We start from the raw sequence: 10997 nt of genomic DNA on the forward strand, positions 1-10997 counted from the left end.
TCTGTCTGTGGAGTGCACTCCACAGAGCTTCCTGGTTCAGGGCAGACCTCCTGACTCTCCATGGGGCTGGGCCCTGGTCTGTTTAGACCTTTGCGAACGCGGGTCGATCGGGTGAGAGTCGCCATGTGGGCAACTTTCTCTTATGTATTTAACTGGCTGGTCTGGCTGTTTCCCACACCAACTATGGGCAACCTCAGCTCACTGTTTGTACCACTTCTTGTGGGCCGAGTCACATCTTCTCTGGGATCGTTGGGGGTGGCGTCGATTATGTACCAGCTGATGGATCTGTTTGTACCCCTGGCAGTCATTCATGTCAAAACGTTTTTGTCTACAATACAGTCTGCCTATTGGTTTCTCTTTCTGCTGGCTGCATTGTTTTTGTTGGGCCTGGTCATTGGCAGAACATAAGGGTAACATATAGTTTCAAGACATGCTTGCAGCAGGCTGTTGCTAATATAATGTCATGTTTCTACTCCCATCTTTTTCTCCTTTTCCCTCCTCCTCTCCCCTGCATGTGGATTGTCAGGGCTTTCACTGCAGTAACCAAATATTTTCCTTTACAGCATCTCAAGGATAAATTCTGGAACTTCATCTTCTACAAGTTCATCTTCATTTTTGGCGTGCTGAATGTTCAGACGGTGGAAGAAGTGGTGATGTGGTGCCTCTGGTTCTCTGGACTTGTGTTTCTTCATCTCATGGTTCAGCTCTGCAAGGATCGCTTTGAATACGTAAGTTTTGGTCAAGGACTCTTCTGGGACACGATTCTGTTTCTGGTCTGGGCACTGGCTCATGATAGGTTACAACAGGTCATTTAGGCCTTTTACCCACGTGCACCTCCCAGTAGCTTCAAATACTTGCTTTGAAGTGCAATGTCAAATCTTCCTCCTTCAGTTTTCCCATGAGACAAATGGGGCTGAAGATATTTATTTTCTTTGATAAACTGCTCCTTATACATGCCCTGTAGTTACTGTTGCATAATTTGGTGAGACGTCTTCACAGCTCACCTTCGTGAGGAAATCTTGATAACGGAGCACCCTGTAGACTGGTGTCCTTTAGGACTGGTCCATGAAGCTCTTTTCTGTGGATCCTGTGCTCAGGTTTCAAGCTCATTTACACCTCCCAAATGTTGACTGCTGATGTCTTTACAATGTACAGTTCAGTTTTCTCCATGATCTACGTCCTGCTTTCTGTGAATACCACTAGTAAATTCAGTACAGATGCAGAAATTGAAGGCTAGGCAAGGAAGAAGGAGCCAGAATTTGAACAGTAAATCTTGCCCGTTAAAGAGCTACAGTGGACGTGCATTTTCCTCAGCTTCTCTGTCCTGGAATAAAAGTTTGAACAAAATCAAATCCACAAATTTCCTTTTGATAGCTCTGTGCTTTGCAATTTTTAAAATTCATGTCCAGTAAGGCCTGTTAATTCACAAGTAGCTATGCACTGAGCTTGAAACTGGGCTGGTTTGGGTTAGGAAAATCGAGACAGCAGTGGCCAAGGCAGTCATCTGGTATTTTTAGTGTTGTTCAGAAAGCTGTGAAAGAACAAAGCTCCTGTGGGAAGAAATCCTTATTATATTCCTTCTGCATTCAAAGCATGTATCGTAATTCCGTACTTGGACAAATGGTGCTTGTGTGATCTGCCTCGCAAACTCGGCCGTGTGGAACTGAACCAGATACAAACAAGGAAGAAGGAACCAATTTAAAAACAAAACATTAGTCAACTTTTATCATGAGACCTGGGCAAAGCTTTGGGGAACTCCTTTCCTTGTCGTGTTCTCCTTCCTGCCCTGGAAAAAGGGGTCGGACCACCTAAATACTTGGCCTCTTGGGCTGTCTTTGATTTAGACAGCTGAGGTGTAGCCTACTGTTAAGGTAGTTTGGAGAATTAATACGCTGTACGTGCTGTTGAATGAGAAAACTGTTGTCAGTAGCCTCTGTATGTCAGTCTCTGGCCGTGAGTTAAATTTTTGGGGGGGGTGTCTCTTTTTGTCCAGAACAAAACACCATTGAAAGAACTAGAAGCTGAAAGATAAAGCTGGACAAATTCAGGTCAGCTGTAAGGTGAAAAAATGGCACAATAATTCTCATTGCTTAGAGACTGTGTATTAAAGGTTAGATGTCTTTCTAAAAACACATGTTCATCCTGAGCTGTGGATTTGGTGCAGAAACTACCATATGAGAAAGTGTCTGTGGTTTTCTTGCACAAGTGATCTAAACATTACAACCAATAATTGTATTATTATAATTGTATGCATCCCTTCTGGTTTTAGAAGCCTGGTGGACGTAAATGAGAGCAAGCCCAACGAGACTTTGGGATGGTGTGTGGCTGTAGCTTCATTCTGCATCATTTGTTACTATGTGCAGGGGTTGGGGTCATAAAATAATTTTTATTCTAGAAAGAAAAAGATTTTTCCCAAATGAAGGCTTGCTTGGTGAGGTGCCTATGGAAGGCAAGGTGAGTGAAGTGCCCCTTTAAACCTGTTATGTATTTTTGTGTTTGTGTTGCAGCTTTCCTTTTCTCCCACGACCCCCATGAGCAGCCACATCAGAGTCCTGACCCTGCTCATAGCCATGCTCCTGTCCTGCTGTGGATTAGCTGTCGTCTGTGGTGTCATTGGCTACACCCATGGCATGCACACGCTGGCTTTCATGGCAGCAGAGGTGAGACTTCCTTAGCACCTGTTGTGCTCTCTGCTTTGCTTTTCACCTCTCACCTGGGGGGTATTTTGGTGTAGTTTTCTCTTCGTTCCCCCCAAGGAAAAAACTCCAAAGACACAAAAAAACCCCTCCCCTGTTTTAGAGTAGTTGCCATATCTGCACAATTTCTCTCTTCAGAGTTCAAGCCTGCAAAAAAATCTTTGTCTGCAGAAGAGAATGAGGGGATAAATCCATAAGATGATGCTGACATCAAATGGCAGCCCATAAAAAAATAATAGCTCTACTTCATGAGTACTGCAGGAAGGATCTGTTGAAATGGCCACTAGAGAGAGGGAGAGAGCACGTATAAAAGTGTAATGTGCATCTCAGCCTGGTTCTTGGAGGTTGCATTTTCTATGTCATTTCTCCCAAAAAGAAGTGAGACTAACATCTGTTCATTAAGGCACCCTCGTGGGATTTGCTTCTGTTTGTGTAAAAAGTTGTGTCTCAGCTGAGATGAGCAGAGCAGGTCTGTCCTCCTGAACCCTTTGCAACATGGAGTAAACATCAATATGTTTGTGAACATCAGTATGTTTGTGATACTCTGGTGGGTTGTTGCACTTTTAAGATTATCACCTCCTTGGGCAGAGTGCAAGTAAGTCATGTTAGCACATCCTTAGTTCAGATACCAGGTAGCACGTGCTGTTTATTTGTCTTCTATCTTGAGTTTATACTTGGAGTTAGTGAGGAGGAGAGAAAACAGCTAATAGTAGAAGAATGTGATGCTAGTCACACCACAGCTCAGCTATTTAACATGCCAGTTTACTTTTCCCTAAATACAAGAATATGTTAGGCCAGATTTTGTAATGCTGGAGCAGAAGGGTAGTGGAGACTTGCTCGTGTCTCAGACAGGTGGGGCTTGGTGGTGGTGTGTCTCTTATCTTGGCTTGGCAGAAGGACATATCAGCCTCCTACCAGCCTGGGGTGGGTTTATCAGGAAGCATTGTGGTGCTGAAGTGTCGTCCTGTCAGTGCTGCGGGTGTTCTGGGTTGCAGGATGGCACCTGGCTGTTCATTTTGAGGGGAGCTGTGCTCCCTGCTTCTTAACACAGGAGTGGCTCTGTCAGCATAAGTGTGAGGTGGTCAGCCAAGCCGTGGAGCCATGCAGTCGAGTTTGATAGCCTTGGATGGACTCTGGAAAGTTGTCTGAGCATTGATTGAACTCGTTTATACTTCGGTCTGTGCAATTTCCAAAGGCAATTTCACAAATTCCACATCTAACTTGGCTTTGTATATACAAAAGAGCTCTTTGAGTTGGTTTGGGTCTTCTGTCTGATAATGTCCCTGACTATCATCCGATACATTTATGGTGCAGACCTGCCAAGAATCCTTCCATTTACCCCTCTTCATACCATTTGTGAGTTGACAGGCCTTTCTCCTGTTAGCCTTCTGACTTTCCTTCGAAGCAAAAGAATTCTAGCCTATCTAATCATTCCACATATGCAATTAACTAATACCTTGCCCTTCTGTGACCATTTTAAATATTCCCTCAGTGGACTGGGCGACTGTGAGGAGTTTCCTTGATTTTAACACCCAGCACTCGTGTAAGTAGAGCAACACGCTGAGGTTCCTTCCCGTACCAGTACTGGCAGTGACACCTCCTGGCAGTCCTCAGGCTCTCAGCATTCAGTCTTGCAGACTAAAATGCTTTCTGGCTGGTGGCTGGTGGCAGGGAGTACCCTGCCAAGCGTATTCCATTAGTGTGGATTTAATCACATTAAGCTACGTGAGGCTATTCATCTTTCTCCTGACCCTGGCACCACTGATGCAGCGAGGTGCCTCAGGGTTTGCAGGAAAGCAACAGAGATGGTTTTTCTCAGGTTTTAGTGAGGCTTCCCCTTGTTCTGTGTTCGTCAGCTTCTTTTTTTCCGGCAAAGGGTGGGTGTGCAAACGCCCAGAGGAGGTTGAATACTGTCTGGATTTTTGAGTGAATGTTAAGCTTTTTTGCCTTAATATATGGTATTTGAGGATGAGAGTATAGCAAGTGACATCCAGTCTGTATCTACCTTTGCATCTTTTCATTGTGTGAAAGAAAGTGGCCTACTGTACAGTTAGACCCTCAGATGGCAGTTGTGTAACTCAGGGTACAGTGTTGTACTTCCTGCAACAGGAAACTGTTGGAATGCTGGAAACATTTCTGGAAACAGTGGGGGAACCAGAGACCATTGCCTTGACAGAATCACAGACTGATTTGGGTGGGAAGGGACCTTTCAAGGCCATCTGGTCCAGCCCCCCTGCAGGCTGCAGCTAGAGCAGGTTGCTCAGAGCCCCGGCCAACCTCACCTGGAATGGTTCCAGGGATGGGGCAGTGACCACCTCTCTGGGCAGCCTGGGCCAGGGGCTTACCACCCTCAGTGTCAAACATTTCTTCCTGCTCTCTAGTCTCAATCTCTCTCTTTTAGTTTGAAACCATCCCCCCTTGTCCTGTCCCAACAGGCCCTCCCCAAAAGTCTGTCCCCAGCTTACTGCAAGGCCCCTTGAAGTCCTGAAAGCCCTCCAGAAGGTCTTCTAGGCTGCAGTAGGGTCTCTGCACTTGCTCATTCTTTTAACTCTGATGCTCCTGCTGCCTCAGCACTAACCAGCCCAATTCATGTCTTGGCAACATTAACTTCTGAAAAGTTGCAAAGTTTAAGAGTCCTCAGACTTCTTCCTGACAGATGTTTTCCTTACTGGAGAAGTTGTGTGTGCTGGTTTGGACACAGATTTGTGCTCCATGGCTTATCTATCCAGCAGCTCAGGTAACATTTCTGTTTCACCACTGGCATGCTTACAATTCTCCTCTGTGGTCTGCTCAAAGTTTCACTGTAGCCAAAACCCTCCTGTGAATAAGATGCAGACTCTGCCCACCCCCCACACAGGAGACAGAAGAGGGTCTTATAACATGCTTCGCAGGAGCACCTTGTGTGCTAATTAACTTCTTAATTAAAGATGTTTGTGCTGAGAGGAGCACAGCGTGCTGGGTGGCTTCCTGTTACCTTTGGGACATTTCTTTCTGTTATTTCAATGATCTGTGCTGAACCCCTTATTCCAGAAAAGATGGTGCCAGTGTTGAGTCACAGGAACACTTTATTTTAAAGCCAACACTTGGCAGCTAAGTTGGATATTATTAAGGGTTAAATATGCACAGAAACATTTTAAGGGTGCTTTTTACAGATGCAAAAAAATGACCCAAACCAACCATTTTATTGCTATATTGGGAAGTTAGTGATTTTGTTATGTTTTCTGTACTGTTTTTAATACCTTAGGCTGAAGACATGTTGTCAGACCAGTTTTACTGGGGTGGCTTCAGATGCTTCTGATAAATCCTCTGCATCTTGGTGTTAGTTGACCCCAGGTGGGCAGTCTCTGAATGGGTTTGTCCCATCCCATTCCCAGGAAAAACAGGAGGGCTGGGGCACTGTGGGCCTGGCAGGTTAGGGAGAGGTGATGGGGCCACGTTTCTTAGATGATGAAAGCCCGTGGAAGTGTGGTTAGGCATTCTGGAAACAGTTATTTCTGGTAATTCATCTCTACACTTCTGAGCTCCTTACACTTTCTGATACTCAGTTTTCTTCTCTATACTTAGTACAGAGAACCAAGTATGATTAAAGAGAAGTTACTTCTGCAGCGTTCACATCTCAGCAAAGGGGGCAAATTATCTGAAGGTGCTTCCCTGGTTTTTGCTCAAATTCCTGCTACTATTCAGTCCTTCAGATTGTTCTTGAGCAGTGGGCTGAGAGGTAGTTGGTGCGTTTGTGGTCTTGACATCCACTGAGCGACAAGAATTTAAAAAGTCAGTATGTCTTACATAGTGGGGGGAAAAGTGAGACTTGACAGGAGTGATGATAGTGGCAGCTCCAAGATCATTGTTTGTTTGAGAATAATTTCTTCCATATTTATTTATAAGCTTCATGTTTGTCACGGGTACGTTGTCACCGCTGCTTGACAGGACCAATGGTCTCTAGTGACCATTGGTTGACGGGAACTCGTTAAGCTGCAATAAAGGCATTTTGTGTTCTAGCCCTTCAGCCTCTGCCTGTGCACCATTCTCCCTGACAGAATGTTGTTAACATATCTTTATTTTTTTCCTCCCCCTCTTCTGTAGTCTCTGCTTGTGACAGTCAGAACTGCTCATGTGATTTTACGGTGAGTACCTGATGCTTTGCAGGATGGTTCTTCAGGAAGGAATTGCAGGTAGCATATTGATTTAAGAGGTGTATGTAGTTGCCTTGTTGAATTGAAAATCCAGGTTTGGAGATCACAGAATGGTTTCTGTTGGAAAGGACCTTAAAGATCCAACCCCCCTGCAGGGAGCAGGGACATCTGCAACCAGAGCAGGTTGCTCAGAGCCCTGGCCAACCTCACCTGGAATGGTTCCAGGGATGGGGCAGTGACCATCTCTCTGGGCAATCTGGGCCAGGGGCTCACCACCCTCAGTGTCAAACATTTCTTCTCTCTAGTCTAAATTTCCTTCTTTTGGTTTGAAATCATCCCCCCCTTGTCCTGTCCCAACAGGCCCTGCTCAAAAGTCTGTCCCCAGCTTTATGACAGGCCCCTTGCAGTCCTGGCAGGCCACCAGAAGGTCTCTCCAGTTGGAGCCTTCTCCTCTGCAGCTGCCCAAGCCCAGCTGTCTCCTGCTGGGCTCCCAGCAGAGGGGTTCCCCCCTTGGGTCATTGCTGGGGCTCCTCTGGCCCCGCTCCAGCAGGTCCCTGTCTCTGCTGTGCTGAGGACTCCAGAGCTGCCCCAGCACTGCAGGGGGGTCTCCCCAGAGCGGGGCAGAGGGGCAGCATCCCACCCTGCCCTGCTGCCCACGCTGCTGGGGGTGCAGCCCATGCTGCTGGGGGCTTCTCACCCCCAGCACTCTTAAGTCCTTCCCCCCAGGGCTGCTCTCCAGCCCTTCACCCCCAGCCTAGGCTGACACTGGGAGTTGCCCTGACATTGGTACAGGACCTTGCACTTGACCTGGTTGCCCCTCATGAGGTCCGCACAGGCCAAAGGTGGTTCACTTTAGCCTGTGCTATTTTTAAGCACGAATTCTGCAAGGCATGGGTGGCTTTAGTGGGTGCTAATAGCTTGAGGCATGGATTAAAATGGATTGGTGATATGCTACTTAATGTCATCCTGCTGGATTTCTCTTAAGATCTTAATCTCTAGAACTTTTGCTTTAAAAAAAAAACCAGCCTGCATGTGTATCTGTAATGCATGTATCTAGCACAGAACCTCTATGCCCAGGTCACTGTTGGCATTTCAGGTCTGTCTCAAATGCCTTAGGTGCTGAATATGTGGGTCTGTAGATAATCCCAAGACCAGCTTTTGGTACATGGAGGAGTTTTTAGCAAATGCTGCTTCTTCTCTGTCAGCTGGTGGGGTCTGTAATGCCAGTGTGGGCCAGGCATTGATTGCTTTTTGCCTTTTTAAAATGTTGCTGTTTGAACCCAGGAACCTTAAAAAAAGTCCTTGAGGGAAACACAGGGTGTGGGCCATGGGCTTAGAGCAGGCAAAGAATCCACACCCAGGAGTTGCCTGAGAAAGGGATAAAACAGTTTGAAAGCTAGAGATACTATTTAACAACAGCAACAAAAAAGAGATTAATTTGAATTTCCCCATTCTTGCAGATATGCAATTCATCTCTGGGACCTCAGCCACGAAGGAATGTGGGAGGACAAAGGCACTTACATCTACTACACAGATTTTGTCATGGAGCTAACCTTGCTCTCACTGGACTTGATGCATCATATTCATATGCTGGTAAGTAACACTGGGCATAATGTTGAACAAATGGAGTGGCATTAAAATAAAGGGGACTGGGTACACTTGATATACGTTTTATTTATGAGTTCTCACAAATAAATTTGTTATGGACTATTAACTGCTATGTGGTTATCTGCTTAATGGGTGTTTAGTTAGCTTTGTTATTGAGCCATATCAGACCGCATTATTTTCACTGGCAGCAGGGGACATGAAGCTGAACAGGACTGAGTACAGCTTATCCTGATGATAAATGCTGTGCAGCTCAGGTTGTGCCTGGGGCTGGAGTGTGTAGCCATACCTGGGAGCACGGGTGCTGAGTCTGGGTGGTCTCAACAACAGAAAATCTCTTCAGTGCCGATTCCTCCGTTTCTTTAAGACCTGATGCAGCTTCTCTTGTTCCCCGTGGCTCCCGTTTCTAATGGCCGTTCTGCTTTTTGCCCCGAGCTGTTTGGCAATATCTGGCTGTCCATGGCCAGCCTGGTGATTTTCATGCAGCTGCGTTACCTGTTCCACGAGGTCCAGCGCAGAATCCGGCGGCACAAGAACTACCTGCGTGTGGTTGGAAACATGGAAGCGAGGTGAGCCTCTGGGATCTGGGTGGGGACCTTGGAGAGAGGATCCTGAGCAAGAAGTTTCATTTTCTTTTTACTGGGGACACCCTTTCTGCTTCTGACAGATGTGTAGGATTGACTTTTATAATGGCAGTATTACATGTTACTAGCAACAAGCAAACTCTGTGTCCGCTGTTTCTTCTCCTGTATCCTCTTGTCCACTCCCCTGCTCGGGTCACGTAAGTTCTGCAGAGCTCTGCCCATTTCAGTTGTCAAATACTGGGCTTTGGCTGTGATAAAAACAAATGCTCTGAATTTCATTAAGGCCTTACTATTCGGTTACTGCCTGAAATGAAATTCAAATATTAATTAATGCCCGCTCAGCTTTAACTGTGTATTCATTAAATCTGAAACTAAACAGACTAGGTGCTTGTAGTGGAGCTGAGAGCACCTTGGGATTACTTCAGTCCACCCCCAGTGTACAGAAACTGGAAGGTCTGCTAAAACCTGCTGTTGTGCCAGATGCTGCTGCATCTCTGATCCAGTGTTTTCATAACTCATCTGTGTCCTTAGTAACTCTAAGAGCAACAGGGAGTTTTACTCCTCCTGCATGTTGCTGTATCACTTTTGTTGTGAACTTCAGTGGGTTTAACTGGCTCAGATCCCTGCTGCTGTAGTCCAGATGGAGAAGACTGACTTCTGTAGGAATTCCTGAGGTTTTCTTTGTGAAAAGTCATTTAATGGCTATATGCTTAGGGCAAGAGCTGCATGATAAAGCTTATCCACAATGCATTGTTTCTCTTCAGTAAAATGCAGTGGCTAAACCCCTTTAAGCTGCTCACAGAAGCTGTTTGATTTGCAGGAAGTCTCAGACTTCTTGTGTATGTTTTTGTCATTCTCATTGTCTTGGGAGGACCACATTCTGGCTTCCTTCTGAGTGCAGTGAGCTCCCTGCCTTTGTGTAGTCGTTCTTCAGGTGTATTCCACACCAACAGTAGTGTGAAATGTTGTTACAACACTCCTCTCAGTTTGGGGACTATGTAGTAGCTGCTTTTTTGGCACTGTAGTTGGGGAAAAAGAAAAAAATAAAAGAAGATAAGCACGGTGTTGCAAAATCTAAGGCCAAAATTAGTCAGACCATAAATGCTTATGATCCCAAGAAGACATCTTAATGAGTACAGCTATTAAACCTCATTTAATAAAATGACATAAGTCACATCTATACAGATTACAGCTTGAGGTTCTCAACCTAATGATACTTCTTGGAAGATACTAAATCAAAGCTTTTGTAACTTAGGACCTGTGCAGAGATGTGGAAAAAAAAAGGTGTGTGGGAGGAAGGTGGGTGCCGTCCTTTGCAGTGTGAGTCTGAGTGACGGAAACCCAGCAAGCCTGCTGGCACCCCTCTCCCAAAGAAAGCTTCACGTGAGGGAAAAGGTTTTCTCAGTGCAGGCTTCTCTTAGGCAGGAGGTCATGCTGAGCTGATAGTGGTGACTGCTGCCTCTTCTCTTCCCTTTGCAGGTTTGCAGTCGCAACGCCGGAGGAGCTGGCGGCCAACAATGACGACTGTGCCATTTGCTGGGACTCGATGCAGTCGGCACGCAGGCTGCCCTGCGGCCACCTCTTCCACAAGTAGGTGGCTGGGCTGGGCAGGGTGCCCCTGCGTGCAGTCGGGGGGATCTGTGGGCAGCTCGGGAAGTTCTGGCAGCGTGGCGAGTCAGGAACTGTTGACAGAGCTCGATTCTGTGATAGAATCATAGAGTTGTTTGGCTTGGAGAAGACTTTTAAGATTGAGTCCAGCAGTTAACCCAGCACTGCCAGGTCACCACTAAGCCATGTCCCTCAGCACCACATCTCCATGGCTTGGAAACCCCTCCAGGGATTGGGACTTCATCACTGCCCTGGGCAGCCTGGCACAGCCCTGGACAACCCTGGCGTGGAAGTCATTTTTCCTCATGTCCAACCTAAACCTCCCCTGGCACAACTTGAGGCCGTTTCCTCTTGTCCTGTCACTTGTTCCT

At 46.3% G+C, this 10997-nt stretch overlaps 1 protein-coding gene across 1 annotated transcript in view; it reads left to right on the forward strand.

Moving 5' to 3' along the window:
- AMFR (autocrine motility factor receptor, E3 ubiquitin protein ligase) overlaps positions 1–10997 on the forward strand; it is a 31848-nt gene that overhangs the window by 1723 nt on the left and 19128 nt on the right. Inside the window, exons 2-7 of the mRNA XM_008937502.1 lie at positions 564–728; positions 2508–2660; positions 6780–6820; positions 8290–8422; positions 8870–9003; positions 10498–10608. Coding sequence (XP_008935750.1) covers positions 564–728; positions 2508–2660; positions 6780–6820; positions 8290–8422; positions 8870–9003; positions 10498–10608 — 737 coding nt within the window. The remainder of the gene's footprint in view (positions 1–563; positions 729–2507; positions 2661–6779; positions 6821–8289; positions 8423–8869; positions 9004–10497; positions 10609–10997) is intronic.

The sequence above is a fragment of the Merops nubicus genome, unplaced genomic scaffold (assembly GCF_000691845.1).
Source record: "Merops nubicus isolate BGI_N331 unplaced genomic scaffold, ASM69184v1 scaffold16023, whole genome shotgun sequence".
NCBI lineage: Eukaryota > Metazoa > Chordata > Aves > Coraciiformes > Meropidae > Merops > Merops nubicus.